The sequence below is a fragment of the Sphaerodactylus townsendi genome, linkage group LG04 (assembly GCF_021028975.2).
Source record: "Sphaerodactylus townsendi isolate TG3544 linkage group LG04, MPM_Stown_v2.3, whole genome shotgun sequence".
NCBI classification, from domain to species: Eukaryota; Metazoa; Chordata; class Lepidosauria; order Squamata; family Sphaerodactylidae; genus Sphaerodactylus; species Sphaerodactylus townsendi.
The window spans coordinates 49205809-49226969 of record NC_059428.1 but is presented as its reverse complement, the minus strand read 5'-3'; the positions used below and the strand labels follow the sequence as shown (position 1 = coordinate 49226969).

At 41.2% G+C, this 21161-nt stretch overlaps 1 protein-coding gene across 2 annotated transcripts in view; it reads right to left on the bottom strand.

Annotated features, from left to right (window-relative positions):
• The window catches only part of LOC125430597 (ephrin type-A receptor 6), a 475628-nt gene that overhangs the window by 100235 nt on the left and 354232 nt on the right, over positions 1–21161 (bottom strand). For both annotated transcript variants that reach the window (XM_048492607.1, XM_048492608.1), the window contains exons 9-11: positions 18201–18271; positions 14770–14895; positions 9557–9742 (exon numbers count right to left, since the gene is read on the bottom strand). In XM_048492607.1, the coding sequence (XP_048348564.1) occupies positions 9557–9742; positions 14770–14895; positions 18201–18271 (383 nt within the window). The remainder of the gene's footprint in view (positions 1–9556; positions 9743–14769; positions 14896–18200; positions 18272–21161) is intronic.

The following is a 21161-nucleotide window of genomic DNA, read 5'->3' as shown; positions in this document are numbered from 1 at the left end:
CCATACTAAAATCCCCTCCTCTAGGAGCTAAATGCCCACCTCCTTTAGATCATGCGACCTGTGTATTGCCATTTGGTGGGCTTAATCTACACTGACATGTAAAGGGATGCATCAAAGTAATGTAATCAATGATCTATCAATGATGTACTAACAACTGATAGACACACTGCTATATAATGAAAAGCCAGAGATTTTTGCCTTGCTTCTGTTTGGTCAGAGCCTATTTTTGTTGCAACTAAAATAGAATCTTTTATTCGCCTCTCATCCATGGAGTTTCTAATTGGGGCTGGGGTCTCTGGGGACCTGCTCCTGAGTCACAAATGGTGATCTCAAAACTAATAGATAACTGAAGCTGCAGTTTGAAAAAAAAAAGGCACGTAGGTATGCATTTGGTAAACTGGATGGGAAATATTAAGAAATTTCAAAAATTATAACTACTATTACTTGGTTACAGACCCACATAGCAAAAACTATCTCTGAGGAGGACTGCTAGCTCTCTAGCTCCTGAAAATGGTGGCAGGAGAAAAGTAGTTTTTAAAAATGGCTGCCAAGCTGATGGTGTGATGTCACTTCTGGGAAACCTGGAAATGATGTCACACATCTCTAGGAATTGCTGGAAACTCATGTGTCTGGATGAAGTTCCATTGCCTTTGAATGTCTGTGGTTTTTTGTGTTGATCCTTGTTAGTATTGGAAGCCAGGTTACTTGTACTAAGAAAACACCATAGAAAAATAATTTTAAAAAATGGCTGTCAGGCTGATGGTATGATGTCCCTTCTGGGAATTGTGGAAGTGATATCACACATCTCTGGGAATTGCTGGAAACTCTATAGTTTTACCAGAGTTTCTGGTGATTCCTAAACAGGCATGATCTTTCTTTCAAGTTTATCCTAGAAATGATGTCACAATGTCACTGATGGCTGCTCCCCATATCCTTGCCCCCTGGTCTCCTGGTGGTTGCCATTCCTTACAAACTAATTCATATGATCAGAGGGGAGAATGCTTAAGAAAAATGTTCCATAAATTTTCACCAACTAAAGATAAAGCTCTACTGCAACTCCAGAGAATTATATTGTGGCAATATCCAAGCAGATGCCAATTTAGAATTTATAGGCATATGCCTCAAAAGGAAGGAAGCTGACAGTTCATTCATTACGAACTGTAATCCCAGCATCCAGAAGCTGCTGTGGATTCCAGACAGTTTGATTCTAAATTATTCATTTTAAACAAGACTATGTATACTAGCTGCAACTGAGGCCCCTTCTGCACATGCAGAATAATGCACTTTCAATCCACTTTCAATGCACTTTGCAGCTGGATTTTACTGTTCGGAACTGCAAAATCCACTTTCAAATAACTGTGAAAGTGGATTGAAAGTGCATTATTCTGCATGTGCAGAAGGGACCTGAAAGGTTGACTGTGAAATACATTAAAAAATATTCAACAAAAGAGATGCTACAATGAAGATAAAAAGTACAATGAAGAATCATCATAGCAATGAGACTTTGAAGTGGTAAATGGGTGTAACAGATTATTATGATCTGCAGACTGGTTGACTGATCTGCAGTCTGGTTAATTTTTATACTCTGTCTCACCAAAAGATCTAAGGAGATTTGTGAATCAATACATTTCTTTCTGGATCTTCTTTGCAGCAGAGTGCTCTGTGGGGGTCCTTGTGCCTACTGAGTTATGTTCCCCCGTTCCCTTTTTGAATGCCTATGGGCAAAAGAATCCTTTTTAAGTGCAGCCTTCCTCAAAAGCATCTTTTTTTACACTGTTAAATATGTTACGTTGGTTAGAGAGCATTTATCACTATAAATGACTTTCAGGGAAACTTATCTGTTTCAACAGTAGCACACACAATTTTGAATGAGCTTCAGTAGGCTCCTGCTGCTGCTGCCATTTTAAGATTGTCCACAGGAGTTTCCTGTGCTTGCAGCTCACCCAAGGGCGATTTCCATGTCAGTCAACTTAAAAAAAGAAACTATTAGAGAATTGAGACTATTCCCTGCAATGGAAACATGCTAATATAACTTCTGCCACAGAACAAACGACTATACTTTGTTCTTTTGGTGAGATAGAGTATAGATGCTTTTAGAGGTACTGGCTAATACACAATTGGCTAATACACAACTGGCTAATACACAATTGTTATTGTGTTCCATACAACTATTAAACATGGTGTCTGTGAAGATGTGATTGAGATTGAGGCCATTTATGTACTTGTGATCTCCTTCACAGTGAGTCAAGTTTCTTTGTATTTAACACACAGGTTGCACCCCACCCCCACCCCCTAGAACTTACTGTACTCTGCCTGGCTGGAATCCTTGCAGTGGAAAACTGCAACTTTTTGTTTCCTTTTGTAGTCTCTGAGAAGGAGATCGTTGTGCATTGGGCTTGTTCCAGATTTTCTGGTCCTCCCCACCCTTTTTAACCCACTCAGCAGAGGTGGGATCCAGCAGGTTCTCACAGGCTCCTGAGAGTAGGTTACTAATTATTTGTGTGTGCCGAGGGGGTTACTAATTGGTGATTTTGCCACGTGATTTTTGCCTTAGTTACGCCCCTCCTCTCAGCAGTAGCACGCAGAACTTGAAGCAGCCTAGCAGGAGGTGCACTGGTGTGTGTGGCAGCCTGCACCTGCGTGCATTTGTTTCCCACCAAAGGACTGGTGCAGTGGCTGCATCCTTGCCACACCCCCGCCCAGGAATGCCCCGCCCTCAGAATGCCCGCCCCCACCCCGTTGTGTCCCGCCCAGCCCCATTGGCGCTACGCCACAGTTTGAATCCCACCACCATGGGGAATTTACTGTTACTAAAATTTTTGGATCCCAGCACTGCCACTCAGTAACACTTTTTCCACAATCCAGAGGGCTTCAGTGGCCAGGGACAACATTTCTGTCACACCACCACACTGTCTATAGAGGGCTTCCAGGTGGTGCAGAGAAGCAGAAAACACCAGAAACTCCCTGGCTGCCTGATAGCCCTTCATACCCCAAAACAGGCTTATGTCACCCTTTTGGGTGCTGTACATCTGAGAGATATGCTGGGATCATTTTGGGGCTGAAAGCCTGTTGGAAGTCAACTACGGTTGGTTATCCCCTCGGAGCACCACTAGCCCACTCCCAGCTGCATTCATGGCCAGGTTTAAGCCAGCACAGCTCAGAGGCCTCAGGCTGCTTCCAAGTTGGGCATCACTGAACTATGTGACACCTGCTCGCTGCCCTCTTTGCCCTCTCTGCTGGCACACTTGCCTCTTGTGCCATTGAGGTGGGCACTCACTTCGCCACTAGTCTGTGCTGATTATTCCTCAAGTCCCTTTGATCCCCTGGATTGGGCTGCCCTTTTCATTCTTATTTTATTTACTAGTCTGAAGACAGCTAACTGTTTTAAGGCAGCAGGCAACATGGAAAGAAGGATGGTTCACACAGGGAGAATTCCCAGTTTAAACTGAAAATCGCAAGAATAACCCACTGAAAAGACAAGAGCAGCATGGTCAACATTGCATGTATAATAGATCTGAGACTCACAAGAAGTAATATAAAAAGAAGAAACCTTCAAATCTTATAAGGATTTTATAGCAAAATTACACATATGCAAAAACACCTGTGCTCTACTTATGTTAGATTTGTTTATAGAATGGATAATAAAGTTTATAACATGTGTATACAGTGATAATCGGTATTTTACCACACAAACAAAACCAAATGGGAGAGATCAAGAGTGAGCATTTTCTGACACTACATACAACATTTTAGTGCACATACAAAGGATTTTCTATATATTTTCAGAAAAGGCCAATGTTTTGAAATATGGAAGAAGTTAAATATTTATTTGGTTTCACTTTACAGTATCAGTGAAACCACATCTTTCCATTTTTGCCAGGAATATACCAATTCCTAGAAAAATGTAAAAGCTCAACAAGCCTTTAAATGCACAAAATGTAGTTCAGTCCCAAGGGGAACTGATAAATGGTACTGAAGGACTCGCAAAGCATTCTCACTCAAATACGCAAATTATTGAGGTACTTGAGTACTTGAATGAATGCACTGCAGTGACTCAGTCACTGCATTTACCAAACTCCTTTCTCTTCAACAATAGTCAATCACCAGTTGACCTGTTCACTTCACTTTGCTACATTTTTAGCAAACGTACATTATGGAACTGTGGCATGTGCCTGCCACTTAGAAGTGCCTCAACTTAGAAGGGACTGACTACACATGCATTATTGATCACAAGCATGCATTCATAGCTTCCTGAAAGTTTACTAAGATCAGCATTTTCAGGGTGCAAAGAATATAGCATTTCAAGCATGAGACTGAAAGTGTGGAGCAGAAGAGAGTTTGTTCCAAGAAACTGCTTGCTGGGGCTACCTAGTACTGCAGGATCAATCTCGAACTCTGAAATATCGTTAGGGCAAAAATCAAGATAGAATAATTGTCTGCAGTGTTGCTATTGTACTTTGATTTGAAAAATAAGGTCTTTTTTCAGTTATCTATGAAAATCCTGGATTTTTTTGCCTTTTTTTGCAACATTTATAGTAAATGTTACATTTTTGCTTATAGATTTTGACTGGTTATTTCATTCCTATGAGAAAATAAAACATGAGGAGTGACTGGCCAGAAACATAATACAGATTAAGAATATCTTCAGCAGTGGGGGACGAAACATCACCCATGTTCTTCTCGGCCACCTTCCAGTGCAGATGCAAAAAAGAAAGCCTCTGATTTAAAATTAAGCTTAGCTTAAGTAGCTTCAGACATGTAATGGGGGAGGGGGGTTGAATCCATAACCCCCCCTTACTTACATCCTTGTATAATGCCATAGGAGCCAACCTCTCAAGCAGTCATTTTCTCCAGGGAGACTGATCTTTGTAGCCTGTAGATCCGTGGTGGCAAACCTTTGGCACTCCAGATGTTAGGGACTACAATTCCCATCAACCCCTGCCAGCATGGCCAATTGGCTATGCTGGCAGGGGCTGATGGGAATTGTAGCCCCTAACATCTGGAGTGCCAAAGGTTCACCACCCCTGCTGTAGATGGTTGTAATTCTGGGAGCCCTCCAGGCCCCATCTGGAGGTTGGCAACACCTCTCCCAGGCAGAGGACCTCTCCCAAGAACCTCTCCCAGTCAGAGGACTACATTTCCCAGAGCTTCTGGGGGAGAGGGAGGTGGTGAAGCCTGCTGTCTGAAGAAATGGCCTAGAATGTTCCAAAGATGGGTAGTGGCAGGTCACCTGGACTGGTTCACCCACTTTGCTGAAACTCTAGTTCTGGCTTCTTGTGTAGGGTTTCTGCCTTTCTGTCTGAGATAGCCAGAGGAACACAGCCAGATGCTGGTGCTGGCTCTGAGTGAGGGTGCATGGAAACAACTTGGCATGCTGCAGTGTTGAAATGGAAGATAGAAAGAAGGAGGTAAACTCTGAGATGAGTAGAGGCGTGTGAGAGAGAACCCCTAATTCCCCTTCATGTGGCTGCAGTTTCAGAGGGACATTTAGGAAGGAAAGCCATGGAAAGAGGGAAAGAAGAGGTGGGGGTGAGCGGGAGAAAGAGGGACCAGATGCAGGAGGGGTGGGGCTGCTGGTGGAGAAATTTGGGAGCAAGGAAGGTGGAGCAGATGCAGAAAGTGGGAAAGAGTTTGGGATCTCAGGGTGATATTTTTTTGGGGGGGGGGTTGAATTAGGCAGGTTCCAAAGAAAGGGCTGAGAATGATGGGATGGGGGGTGTCTCCCTCATTCTGAGAGTCCCTAGACGAGTGGTTCACAACGTGTGGCACACAGACTCCCAGAGGAATGTGCCAGAGCATTTAGGGGTATATGAAAAAATTGCTTGCTGGGTTTGCTAATGCGGTGGGGGGGGGGAATACAATTTTAGGGAAATGGGTTGCCAAGGAGTACACAAGTGAAAAAAAGTTTGGAACAACTGGTTTTAGCAAATTTAAACCTGCATGATGTTTGTTTTTAAAGAAGAAATGCTGAAGTCTGGGAAAATAATTCAGAAAGACTGTAGTTTAGAATTCTTAGAAGATCACTTACAGTTCAATTCAGTGTAATGTTAGTGCTAATGTTTTCTTCCTGGGTATTGTAAATAGCCCCCACTTTTGTAATATATGGGATCATTTAGTTGTTTTGTTCATCAATAATTATTGACAGGATAGACTCAAATATACTGCAGTTAAGTAAGTTGGAATTTTTCAGGTCACTGGATGAAAACATTGCCATGGATCACATTGTCTACTTACTGAAGCAATATATACAGGTAATGGTTACGATTTAATAACTAATGGCTAACAGTGGCAGAAAGTGTGTGCCTAAGCACTACAGATCAACACTGTTTTTCACTGTCAGGGAGTGATTCATTAACCACTTATAGTGGTATACATCTCAGTAAGTTCAGTGTCAGATTCTATCTGATAATTACCCCATAGTGTGCGATACTGTGGTTCAGCTCAGGAACATAGAACAGAACTGACTTTAGTGTAAGCGGTTTCCAAAATGAAAACTTGCATTTTAAATCAGTTAGTTCAGAATTATTTGCTTTTTAGAACACAATCCAGATGGGGTGTGTTTGTGTGGAAGTGGCATGGCAAAGATGATTTGGCACAGCCTCTAAAGGGGAGTCAGGCAGAACAGAAAGGACAGAAAACAAAACAAAAATCTCCTGCCACCTAAATTGTCTCATTACTGAAACAGCCTGAAGATTCTGAATTCAGCATTCCCAGGCTGGAATGCCAGTGGAGGCTGACTAATATAGGCCCCAGTCCTGTGAACGCCCTGGCTCACCTTCCCATGTTGGTGTCTGATTGGAATGCCTGTGCAGCTCCATAGCAGCCCAGACTTCTGCATTCCACAGCTGCAGAGCTGAGGGCAAGTCAGCCCCCAGAGTCTCTGCTCCCTCTGCTTGTGGGAGTGTCCCTTGTGCAGATACAGGGGGTAAATGCATCAGCACTTCCTTCCGCTGGTTCCACAACCAATTGCCCTCAATCTGGATTGGACTGCCCATTGATTATCTAATACAAATAAATTTGCATTTAACCATAAGTCCTTTTTTGAAATAAGGAAGTATGAGAATACACAAGAAACTCAAGCTACTACTCAGATATCTGCGAAGGTGACCTAATACAGTATTTGAGTCAGCACATTTAAGAATACTCATCCATGCTCTCTGTCTATTTCAAACAATAAGTAAATGTTCGTAGAAATAAGGAAACACCATTAGCTATGAAATATCCTGATTTTTTAAAAAAATTAAGCTCTCATGTTTAGCTCTTAACACCTATAATTGTAGATCTGAATGTTCTGGGAAATACTTAAATTTGGGGGCGGGGAAATCAAAATCAAATATGTGTTAGCAAAATCTGCTGCTATTAGTATCCTCAAATAAAACATATCTTTAATTTTAAAATGCTGTCAAATATAAACTAGATGCAATCAAAGGTTAAAAGATCCATTACATTACTGTAAAAGATGGCTGCATACTATATGTAAATTACTGTAAAAGAACAAGAATAACAGAATCCTTTGGTAATCCATCCACAATAGGCAAAATGGAAAAGATACCACAAGATCTATAATACTGAATGTGAGAAGTTATGTCCTTTCCATCTCTGTGGAATGTTGTATCTATGTAACTTAATGTTTTGATACTACCAAACATCATATATTTTACAGCAATTTTAAAATTTAGGCTATTCAAAATTTATGAAATGCAGAAAAGAACCGGTTACTTTTATAGACTTACTGGGAAAAAATTCAGAAAAGTATTAGAATATGAATTACTAAGAAACTATGTAGTGTTGTTTAATTAATGTAAAGAGAAAGATAAACTGTGTATCATTATCATTATCATTATCATCATCATTATTATTAGTTTAATTTAATATACCGCCCTATCCCCGAAGGGCTCAGGGCGGTGAACAACATAAAGATTACAGGACTCTGCATAACAACAAAGATAATGGAAGGATAATGAGGCACTTGTTGGATATGCAACAGCATATGAGCAGACTGAATAATCCATACACAGGGTATGTTTAGTCCTCTTGAACTCTAGGGGAAGCTATAATTATATTGTTCAGTGTCAACTGAATTCTTCTCTTATTTTCTTGTTGAGCTTTTTCATAAGTTATAGAAATTTTGAGCAGGATCCTATGATGATCAAGTTGTGGCTCTAGACAGCCATCCTAACAGGTCTACACCAAACTCTACTTAGGTTTATTCGGTAAGGCATTATCTTATGACAGAGTTGTACAAACAAATCATATTTATTTGGAACAAGGCCAAATAACCTGTTTATTTAATTGTCACCAGAACTGCAGTCTGAGTACTAGTAATAGAAAACACTGGTCCCGCCTGATTCTAGGTGGCCAGTTTTCACACAAGTTTTCATGCAATCTCATAGTTTTTACTGTTTTGATATTAGTAGGAAGCATAGATCACACAGCAGCAAAACTTAAACACATTGACTTACTGCAACTTGTCCCACTCACCACTTTAATACCTGTGAATGCCAAATGCTATTCAAGAAATATGCAATGGAAGTGTGTCTACTTGTACTATTTAGATTTGGTGTGAAGTGAAAACAGGCTCCCTTGGTCATAGTTTCCACCAATACAGAGTGCAGTGTGCAAATCATGGTAGACCTCTATCATTTGTTGTCAGATTCCTTACAGGCTAAATTGCTAGGCATACAAATGCTACAAAATATTTATGAGCAATGCCACTGGATTTAAATTTAAAAGTTTTAAAAGTTTAATAATTATGAAATATCATTACCATCTCTGTTCTTATCATTTTATTTTGTGCTATACAATTATTCCTTTGTGTTGTACATTCACGGAAAGACTCTCATGTTGCAGTCATATAATATCGTTTGCTCATGCTGTCAACTCATCAATTTTCAGAAGCTTTAAATAGACTTTTAAATTAATAGTAAACATCAGAAAGCACAGAATATTAGCATATCTGAGGAAGAAGTGAGAGCAAGAATTTTGTCTTGAAATTATCAAGTCTTGCATTTAAACTTTGAAATTAAATGTAGCAAATTGTTTCTAAGAGACTTCTAAGAATATAAGTAGAGCCCTGTTGCAATGTTCCAGACACTTATCTTCAGTGATGAATATGAGATTATTTTTTGCTCCTGAATAAAAAATTGACAGATAATTCTTGCATCCCTCAGGCAACATAGGTAATAATTGTGTTTACTTTCAGTTTTTGAAGATGTTATGGAGAATTTTATGAAAGACTTTGGAAACCTGCTTTTGAATAGAATGTTAGGATAATTCCAACAGTAAAAGAAAGTAGCCCGAACTCAGAGATTTGAATTCTTGTGTATGTATCTGCAAAGGAGTATGCATATCCTATACATTTATTGCCCGTGTACACTTAAAAAGTGTGCTTGTATTTTCAGTGCAGTAACTACAACTACATGCATCATTTTTTTGATCTCACTGTACTAATTAAACACATGGAAAACTGCATGTGTACATGGATTGTTCTAGACTGTAGTTAAGACAGCAAAGATGAAAGAATTTAACAAACAACAAAGAACTCTAGACAACTTACTTTTTGTAACCACTCCTTCAAGGCGGATAATATTTGGGTGGTCAAACTGTCCCATAATACTAGCTTCTCGTAGGAAATCTCGTCTCTGTCTTTCCACGTAGCCCCCTTTCAATGTTTTTATGGCAACAGGAATCTCCCTCTTCCCAGGTGTCTTCAGACGACCACTGCATACTTCTCCAAATTCACCTGAAGTGAAAAGCACCAATTGTCAGAGTGACAGAAATTTATATTTTGGTTTTTTTAAATTACATATGTATTATCTGTATCTGCTGCATAAAAATATAAACAAAGGTCCATTCCACACAGCACAAAAAAGACATCTATATGATGTGTTAAAAAGAGGTGACTGCTTCTTTTTACTCAGCACACCCAAAATAAAAAGAGGTGGCTTTGGGGTGCTTTCCAGACAGCAAAGGAGTCAGAGGGAAAAGGAGACTGTTTCCCACTTGATCATTTTGCTCTCTGGTCAGCTTCACCCTCAGCTTGCATCAGATATTTTGTGTGAAGCTGAAGGGATTCTCCCTGCTGCCATTTGCTGAAAGTTGACCCAGGATGTTTGCTTTGCAGGCTCCAATCCTAGTTGTCTTTTCAGCTCAAAAAGTACATCGCTGTATTCATCCAGTACTGTCAAATCCAGCAATATATCGTTTTTCTATTTTTTTTTAACATTTTTGATGAATTATCTCTGTAGCTAAGCAGACACAAATATGAGAACCTTAGCTGCTTGGAAGACCCGTCAACTTCCCATTGAGAAGCATTGGGTTGACCTGCCCTCTACATACCAACTTAAATTTTCTGTGCAGCAAGAATATGCATATACTGCACCTTATCTAATCATGTCACTAAAGCTTTGCAGACATCTGCCTCAAAACCAAACAAAACAAAGGAAAAACGACATCGGCACAGGATTGCTAGGCAAAGCAAACTCTATTCACTTACTTTTTCCATGAAAATCGTGCAAGGATGAGATGCAAGCAGAGGAAACCTCTGTGAAAAACCTTCATCAAATGGAGGAGGCATGGAGAATTTCTGCAGCAGCACACAAAATGGTGGATGCAACTGTGAAACTGACAAGAGCTCCATGCAGCAGGCAGGAAAAAAGATCCATTTTGGCTGGCAGCAATTTTACCTGGATGTTATTGTCGAGCTATAGGTAAACTAAAAAGGCCAAAATTGATCTTTTAAAAACATCTCCTGGACATTTTATTTCTACTGTGTGGAAATCACCAGAGAGAAGATTGGGAGAACACAGTTGTCATATGAGTCAATTTTGGGAGACTGTCCTTCAAATATATGGGCCTCAGGCCATGAGCAGTTTTGAAAGTAAGAACCACCTCTTAAATTGAACTCACAGAAAAGCAGGGAGCCAATAAAGTGTTCCTTGGAGAGGAGATTGTTCAATCTGCTAGTTCCACTCAAAGTTGATCCTGCCACATTTTGTACAAATTGCAGGTGCTGGATTCTTTTAAAAAACATGTTAACTATTATTTATTTTTAAAAATAGTTCTACCTTGCCTTTCCTTATGGTTGAAGATGGTTTACTGTAATAGGTAAAAATAGTTTCAGTTTAAACCAAAATAAAATAACAAACCCAAAAACTCTGTTCCCTTCAAGCCTCCATTTTGACTTCAAGCCTTAAAGCATTTTGCTGGTTTTCCTCTTTAAACAGGTGACTAAGGCCTGTTCTCCTCTGCTAATCACATGAGGACCATTATAAAAGCTAGCAGAACAGGCAGAGAGAGAACAAGTTCGGACATCATTATTGATTGATTTCATCATGCTCACTGTTAATAATAACAGTCACAGAGAGAAATTGGCATACTTCCTTATTTAATCCTCATACCAACAGTCAGGATTTATCAACAATTAATCAGGAGTACTTCAGTACAAAGGATCCAGCATCTTAGCACTGAGGCATACAAGAAAAAACTAAAGTCTGTGTTCGCGTATTTCACTAAATGCTCCACTGAGAGTAAGCTAATTTGGGGCTATAAAATTTCCCACCAGAGATCCCAGCAGTAATTGGTAACAAAGATTTGTGATCACTGTGTTAAATTGACTACAAAAAGTACTGTAAGAAGAAAGATACAACATTACATATTCATCACCCAATGTATTACACAGACGCATACCTGCAAGAGGGACATACGAGGAAACATGTCCCTGGGCGCATGCCATCTAGTCACATGGATCCTTGCACCCGACCTCTCCTGCGGTGCAGCACCCAGTGGCTCCCTCCATGCTGGGGCCGTGCTCATTGGCTTTGGGCCCGCTGGGTGTCATGTTGCAGGAGAGGCCGGGTACAAGAACCCGGCCGGAGGTTCCGTCCATGTTGGAGCAAGCCTGGCCTCTTGCCAACGCCTGTGGGAAGGAGGGGTGAGAGTGGTGGTCCCTGGGAGTGTCTGGGGTTTTGCTCTGGGCTCCATTTTCCCTAGATATGTCTCTAGTATTACATCATGGAAGCTTTCATTTGCTGTTATGAAGCGTTAAGGGTAAATTCACTATGGCAAGATGTAATTGGTATAGATCAGAGTGTATTCTGGATTATTTTTCAATGTTTGGGGAGGTATTATCAATCTGCAGAGTATAAGAAGAAATTGGGATAGGAAACAGAAAGCTGAATCTGCATATGTAATGAAGCAATCACTGAGTGTTTCACAAAACCTGAAGTAAACTGGATGTGTTCAGTCTTCGCCCCATGATGAGATGTTATTTTTACCTTTGCTAAATTCCACGAGAGTTGTACTCGATGCAGTACAGTTTGTGCTCCAATTGCATTGGTTACAAATTTTTTTAGATGATCAAGGGAATTGTCAGTGTCAAAGCAGTACTACTGTATTCAAGTCAAACTAGTAAAAGGGGTGAATACAATAGCTCTAATTCCCCAAGTACCCCAACCTGGATAGCCCTGGCTAACCCAATCTTGTCAGATTTTGGAAGTTAAGCTGAAACCAAATATGAATGAGGATCTAATAAGATTGGGCTTATGCTTCTGAATCGAAGGCTAAAGACAACCGGACAAAAATACTTTGCGGGCCCTTGGGCCCAGGTTCAATCTGTGGCATCATTACCTAAACAGATCAGCTAGGAGGTGATGTGAGAAGCGCCCCTTCCACAATTGTTTGCAAGTGGAGTTTGCTATTCCGCACAGTAAAATCCAGCTGCAAAGTGCATTTAAAGTGTATTGAAAATGGATTATTCTGCATGTGTGGAAAGGGCCTAGAACAGGGGTCGGCACCCAAAGAGCCATTTGGATCCGTTTTCCACGGCCCCGAAGATCAACTGAGCCGGAGAGGTGGCTCCACACAGAGCCACCTCCAGTTTGGCCCCTCCACTCACCTTTCCTTCCAGCGCTGCTCTGGAGGGACACGGCCACGCTACCTTCTGACCTCCAGGCCACGTGGAGCCACAGTATAAGGCTGAAAGAGCCGCATGTGGCTCCGGATCCACAGGTTGCAGACCCCTGGCCTAGAAGACCCGCTGCTAATCACAGTAGACTATATTGACCTTGATAGACAAATGGTCAGATTCAGATGTAATTGGTATAGATCAGAGTGTATTCTGGACTATTTTTAAATATGTTAGGCAGCTTCATGTTTTCCCACTCCCCAATATTAATATCAACAAGTTTGCAAGTGCAGGGTTAACATTAGGTTGATGGTCAAGCTTTCCCTATCTGGAAAGTGTGGGTGAGAGATGCTACGTAGTCAACATGCAAAAGGGGGGCAAAGACCCACTTTCCTTTGCCAGAAGGAGTGGAAAGCATGTCAGAGCTCGTTGGGCTACTAAGCTTTACCACTAATGGAACAAACCAAGGTGAAAATCGGACCTTACTTTGTAGTTTGTAGGTTGCAAGTATAATGAGAATCATAATAACTTTTACAAGTGGGACAAGTAGCACAGCCCCCACCCCCCCTGTTACATAAATACTAACAGCAAAGTAAGTCAAATCTGAGAATATTTAAATCCAGAGACTGGAGCTGAACAATGCCCCAGGTTTGCAGAAAAATGTGATTTCTAAAAATAATACTTTTTTTAAAAAAAGCAAAATGATAAAAGGAGTGCCTGTAGCTTTTACAAACAGATTATCTCAGTGGCTGTTGCTAGCCAAGAACAGCATCCCAGGCTTGGAGTTTTTGTGAGTAAAAGGCAGGGGAAGGGCCCTTTGCAGGACTATTTTGGCTTTTGAAGGAAGGCTCATAGGGGTCAGAACTGAATAGGGCTTCCAGCTTGAGGTTAGAAAATTCCTGGAGATTTTGACATGGAGTCTTGGAGGAGTGTACAATTTGGGGAGGGGAGAGGTCTTAACCAGATATAATGCCATACAGTTACCTTCTCCATTTTCAGCCATTCTCCAAAATAGCCATTTTCTCCAGGGTGACAGATCTCTGTCATTTGGAGTTCAGTAATAATTTTTATATATGTATAAGCAGTGGTGTAGTGGTTAAGAGCAGGTGCATTCTAATCTGGAGGAACCGGGTTTGATTCCCCCCTCTGCCACCTGAGCTGTGGAGGCTTATCTGGGGAATTCAGATTAGCCTGTGCACTCCCACACACGCCAGCTGGGTGACCTTGGGCTAGTCACAGCTTTCCTGGGCTCTCTCAGCCCCACCCACCTCACAGGGTGTTTGCTGTGAGGGGGGAAGGGCAAGGAGATTGTAAGCCCCTTTGAGTTTCCTACAGGAGAGAAAGGGAGGATATAAATCTAAACTCTTCTTTTTCTTTTTCTTCAATGAAGAAATGTATCTTATGGCACTAAAATCCAAAGGGAATTAGAAGATACAAATATTTCAAATACAAATACAAATACAATACCTTTAATGGCATATAAAAAGTGGTAAAATACAAATTAGGTTAAAACCAATTGACTAAAATTTCCACAAAGGTTTCACCCTTAATCCAAGTGCCTTTGTTAAAAACCTGGCAACTGATTCAGTAGTGTGGGGATGATGGTCACTAAGCAAGTATGAAACTATTTCCTTGTCTGATCTCACTGAAAATTTCTTCAAGATGGCCTCGAGAAAAAGCAACCGATAGACTGCCAAATCTCTTTACAATGAAGGAGCACGTGTTCAGTTGTTGATACAAATATTTGCTGAGGCAGTGGGAGGTGGTGCTACGGTTTTCGAATAGTTTCAGTAACAAATATGGACTATAAATTAAGTGAATAAATACATGTACTTCATAGTACTTTGAAGTTTGATTATTTTTACCTGCCCCAATAACTCTCTCAATACGAATCCGTGAAGGATCTATCTCCTTTGCAAATTCATGGACAGCAAGTGATGGGTCTTCATACGTGTCAGGATCAATATATGTTTTGGTTCCTGGAAATCGCACTGCAAAAGCAAAAGGATGGTAAAAATGATTTGGTCTACATGCACAAACATGTAATAAAAACACTTACAGTATCAATCTATGGGAATATTAACCTTTAAGAAATATAGCCACATTATATAATCTCTAGCAGCAAAGTGTAAGATTCCTGGATCAGGACCCAATAAACACTTGATTGGCTCAAGGATTTTATTTTTGATACAAAGCCCATTGCGCTGGGAGATGGAATGGGCCCTAGCAAAAAGTGGAAGCCACCAGTTAATGTAATGAACCCAACAGTTTGAACCCAACAGAATTTTACTAGACAATAGGCTTTACTGGGGCTGTAGTGCCCCCCCGCGGCCCCCCATGCTCCTGGTGTGATGCTTGCCACCTACCTGGTTCTGGGTCTCTGGCTTAGTAGTGAAAGATGTTGGAGAGGTGTGGCTTGCAGTAGGAGGGAAGGTGAGAATAGGGGAGGGTGGAGAGGAGTGGATTGGGATAGTGGATTGGGGGAAAATGGAATGGAGTCACTTTGGGTGGGGGGAGGTCAGAATGGTGAGGATTCTGTGGGAGGGGTTGAAAGGTAGGGCTTAGGGTGGGGAGGGTTGGAAGGTGTGGCTTGGGGTGGAGGAGGATTGGAAAGTTAGTATTGGGGTGGCGGAGAGTGGCAGGATGAGGCTTGGGGTGGAAACGATTAAAAGGTAAGACTTTTGGGGAGAGTTGGAAGGTGTGGCTTGGGGTGAGGGAAGGATGCCAAGAAGAGGTTTTGGATGGTGGGAGGATGAAAAGGAGGCTTGGGTGCGGGGAAGGCTAGAAGGTGTGGCTTGGAGTGGGGTGAGGGTGGCAAGGTGAGTATCAGGGTGGTGGGAGGGTGGAAAGGTGAGTCTTGGGGTGGGGGAATGGTGGCACGGTGAGGATTGGTATGGGGGAGGCAAGGAGTGGCTTAGAGTGAGGGAGGTTGGAATTGGGATGGTTGGGGTTGGGGGAGGTGAGTATTGGGGTGGTGGGAAGGAAGGAGGGCTTTGCTGGACTGTAGAGCAGTTGGTCCACCTGACTAGTCTGGGTGCTTGTGTTGGGTGGGGACTCAGGAGGGCTTTTCTGGGCCACCGATAAACTAATCCATAGCCCAGTTTGGCTGGTGGAAGTGGGAGAAGGCTTAGGGATGGAAGGCTAAAGGATGGAATATTGGCTACCAATTTGTTAAGGGTTTGTCATTAGGACATTCAGTCCCATAGTCTTTATTATGGTTAAGATTATGTCAGTTCTGTTGCAAGATACTGATACTCTGAAAATAATCAGTGAGAAGCTAGTCCAAGTAATTTCAGTGATACAATCTCCCAAGAAATCATAGCTATCTGATTAGATAGATGTATATAGATTAGATAGACCTAGCTAGCTCAACCTTAATTGGGCAGTACATAGGAAATTAGCACTCGCTGCAGCTAACAACAGTGCCCTAGCAATTCAGCGTTTCTTTTTCACTGTGGGCCACCAGTATATACCATCCGCATTGAAGGTGTTCAATGCTAAATGCGGCTCTCAGCTCCTCTATGGAGCACCTATTTGGATCGGAGCTATAAACAAAAATATAAACACAGCCCAGTCCCGTTTCTTCCACAAAATTATGGGCTTACCAAATTGTGCTTCATATGCAGCCCTATGTTTAGAACTTCGAACCCAAATATCATATGCTACGATAGCCTGGCTGAGAACTGTCGAGATACTGGCTATGTATCCACTCATTTGCAAGGATCACTCCAGTTTATTTACACCTCATGCTTTCCGACTATGCAAATTCTAGGTGGCTGAAACTAGTTGAGGGAAAAAAAAAAAATCAACACTCTTGGCTTTTCATTGAGAGTCGTTAGTCCTCTTTCCCTATCAGAAGCATTATAGCTGCCAGAAAACTAAGCTATTAGAACAAGAGTATCGGGGATATGATAACAGCTACTTGCGTAGGAAAGCGTGTTCCCTCTCGGCCCTCTTATTCCAATTGAACAAGGACACATGGCCAATTATTTACAGTGGATCACCAACCCTAAATTAAGAAGAGCTTTAACACTGGCCAGATTCAATCTAATGCCTTCTTATGTATACCTTCTATGGCGAGATATCCAACAAATTGGATAAACAGAGGAGGCTATGTCCATGCAATATGGGTCAGGTGGAGACACTTTCGATCATACCCTCTTTTCATTGTGTAAGGTTTGCAAAAATCAGAATGTCACAATCTGCACTTCTCTATCCCATTTCTGTATAACAATCTAACTCATGCTCTTAAGATACCTATGCTTTTGAACAACATGGATCCCACAGTGTGTGAGAATGTAGCAAAATTTCTGCTAACAATAATAGACGTAAGTCTAGATGAATACCAACCAATGTCTATGTATTATGACCACATATAGCCAGCAGTAATTTTTCTAGCTTCTGTCAGTATCCGATGACGTTTAAGTGAGTTAACTTAGCTGAAGGAATGTCCTATAGTTACAGAAGGACCATGTATATATTTTAGTATTTAGTATTTTAGTACCAGTGTCTATAATTGTGAGCAATAATGGGCAAATTTTGTATGCTGATTTTGTATGTTTATTTTATGCCAATAAAGGCTTGTGACTGACCTAGCTAGCTAATATAGATACATTCATATATCATTGCTGACAACAATAATATTTGTATCAAATAAGTGACATAATTAGGGCTTTAGAACATTTGTGGGGTAAGCAAGTTCCATTGAAGTCTATGAAACTTACTCCTGAATAAACATGCATAGGATTGGATTGAAGTAAAACACAACACAGAATTGTCTCTTTATGTTTGTTCTTTATGAAAAGGAACAGCATTGAGACAGAAATTGCATGTAAAATGAAAAACATTAATTTTTACCAAATTAGCATGATATCGTTCCCAGAGGCAGAAGCTGGAAAGTTCAGAGAAAATCATATAATAGAGCAGGTGGAAATTCACAAACACATCTTCAGTGCTGATGAAATGCATTTATTTTGATGTGTAAAGAAAGGACTTTTTCCCCCCAGGCAAGCACCTTGGAAATAATGCAGTTTTAAAACAATGAAAGTTCTTTGAGAAACTTTGGAGGCCCTAATATGTATATCCTTGTTTTAGCACGAATTGCCTAAATCACTTCAATATTAGGGATATATTAAGGACACAGTGAAGACTATGGATGCTCCCTCAATAGTGGTTTGAATCAAGGAATTAAAAAAAATCTTGCTCTCACTGAAATCTTATGGAATGAAGCAAAATACACACACAAAAAAGGCTGGTCTTTATTTGGATGTGAAACATCACAGATAGCTTTGCTTACAGTGTCCATTCTGCAAATGAGCCCTTCGTTTTTCTTCAGACTTCATTTTTGCTTTTATATACCACTGGCACCTTCAAGGAAAAAGAGAACAGAATTTCACTTCTTCAAATGGCACATAATTTATTTTAATTCTTATTTTTGTTTCAAAATCTAAACCATGCAAAGGTTACATATTATTATTATTATTATTATTATTATTATTATTATTATTATTATTATTATTATTATTAGTTAGACTTTATAGACCGTCCAATCCCCGAAGGGCTCTGGGTGGTGTACACTAACAAACAGAATAACAAAATACCATAAATATCAAGTAAAACAAAAAAACAAGTTAACAACATTTAAAACCCTTGAAACATTTCTATAGCAGCATCAAAAAAGAAGGAAGATGGCGTCCAAACCTATGGGCCGGGAGGGGGCCGGCACTGCCAAGATGGCAGTGTTAATTGAAACAGGCAGATGAAGCAACTGCCAAAAAATTAAGCTGGCATGAAATTAAGTACACCAAAAATTAAAGTGGATCCAGCAGACCTGATTTAATAAACACATCTATATAATGGCACATTAAAGACTATAGTGCACTTTCCATACATTCACGAAAAAAGTTGATTATCTGGAGTCTGTCACACTCTAGGATCTTATTCTTGAATGTCCATGAAAAAGGACACAGGGTAGGGACAGGCGTCAGTCTGAGATACTGCTGAGAGAGACTAAATCAGTCAAGACATTCAGTTATCTACAGAATAACCAGTTCTACCCTGCATATTTTTAGCACAGGCTCTATCCACACACCATGAAGTCCTTGTATTTATTTGGGAATAACAGCAAGACTTTGTATTGGGAGTTTTACAATGGAAATTTTGTATCTGAGATGCACTTAGAGTTACCCACCTGCAGGTGGTGGCTGGAGATCTCCTGCTATTGCAAGGCGTGGCTGCGGCTTCCACACATCCCGCCATTGCAGGCGGAAGGGGACTCCCTGGGCAAAAACAGCACCATTGCCCATACAATGCGCAGGAGTTGAGTCCTGGGTGATGACATGGCTCACGAGTTGGCAGCCGTGTCATCAAGTTGCCTGCAGGTGCCTGTTATATAAGGTGTCCACATGGAGTGAGCTTATTGTCACCCTGAACGCCGCAGGGCAGATGCCCCCCCTGCTCTCTGGCGGATTGCGAACGGGGGGTAATCTGTTTGGAAGGGGGAGCTGCTGGAGCTCTCCAGGGATAACATCTCCTTAAGAGATTGGGGTGGAGCGAGCCGAGGGTCAGGACGCCCGGCAGGGTCTACCAGGCTTGCACCAAATTGGAAGAGTGGAACAGGCATCAGACAGGGGTCTATCGCTCATCTGGCATGCCCCAGTACAAATCTTGCTTTTGTGGTCAATTCCTCCAGCAGGTGGCTGAGGAATGAGAGGACTTGGGGGGACAGCAATCATGCTGCCCCGATGCATAGATCACCCTCCCCATGCTGAGCCATTTTTGCTTCCTGTTAACTCCTTGTCAATAAATACCTCCGGCTATGGTCAAAATATTTACCCACAAACAAGTTGTTGCGTGTTTATTGGGACAGAGGCAGTTTTAACATAAACTTGATCCCACAGGATCCCTTCTCGGCCTGCAACTGTTTTCTAGGTGACAGAGATCCGTTCACCTGGAGAAAATGGCTGCTTTGGAAGGTGGACTCTATGGCATTATACCCAGCTGAAATCCCTTCTAAAACCTATCGTCCTCAGGCTCATCTCAAAAATTTCCAGCTATTTCCCAACCTGGAGCTGGCAACCCAAGATGCATGTGAGCTCCTCTATTTGCGACAGTAGTAGACAAAGAGGCTTTACCATGTCCCCAAACTGCTCCACTATTGGTTCCATTTTGAAATTTATATAGAGCAACATAAGTACTGTGATCTTTTACAGCTGGGGGCAGTTTTAGGATGAGAAAGCAGCATGGTGGGGGTAGCAGAAACTAAAGCTGCTTCTCTCTGCATGCTGTGGTTGCAAACAGAATCTGCAGGGCACAAAACACCCATTACATGTGCAATAAGTTCCTGTGTTGGTCCCCAACAAACACAAGGACTCTGTAATGTGTAGATACAGCCGAAAAGAATGGATACAATTTACTTCTGTGGGGAAAAATGCTTCCCTTGGGGTCAATGTTGCAGTGGGGCAAAACCTGCTCATAATCTCAGTACTTCTGCTACTGACAGGGAACTCAATGTTTTTGCTACCTCCCCCTGTACAATTACTATGCACAGCATGAGCATACCGTCCAGCTCCTACATGCTTCAATGAGTAATGTTGGTGTGGTATAATAGCATGCTAGGCCAGAATCCAAAGAACCGTAGATTTCATTTGGTGTACTTCACGATTTGTCTTTCTCAAGCAGTAATGCTCCCTGTCAAGCTATGTTTAAAACTGAGAGTTTAAAAGCAGTTTGGGATATTGCATGAACCTAGGCAGCTCTTTTGGGTTGCCACCCAAGAACAGCCTTTTTAGTCAAGGGGGAGCTGCTGGAATTCCAAAAATTTGGAATTCCCTCTCCAGAAAGATTCATCTGTTTGCCTCTAGTGTTGTTTTCTGCTAGTTAGGGAAGACTTTTGTTTTGTTTTGTTTTGTTTGGCATTCCCTCACTAATTATTATTGACTCTGGTTGTATTCCTGTGTATGTTTGTGTATTTACATGTTTTATTGGTTTGTTTAAATATTTTACATACATTTGTATCTATAATGTCTTGATGCTTTAATGTTGAGATGTTTTAATGTTTGGATGTTTGCTGCCATGGGGACCCTACTTGGATGGATAATGTCTTATTTTCTTGGACCTTTAATCCACAAGACCTTGTTACTTGTCTAGTTTAAGAATTCAGGCCACTGGAACAATGGCAGTCTTGTCACTAGGTAGCTTTGTACACCCATGAGTTTTTAAAAATTCATTTAGAAGGTTGAAAGCCCACTCTTATTCA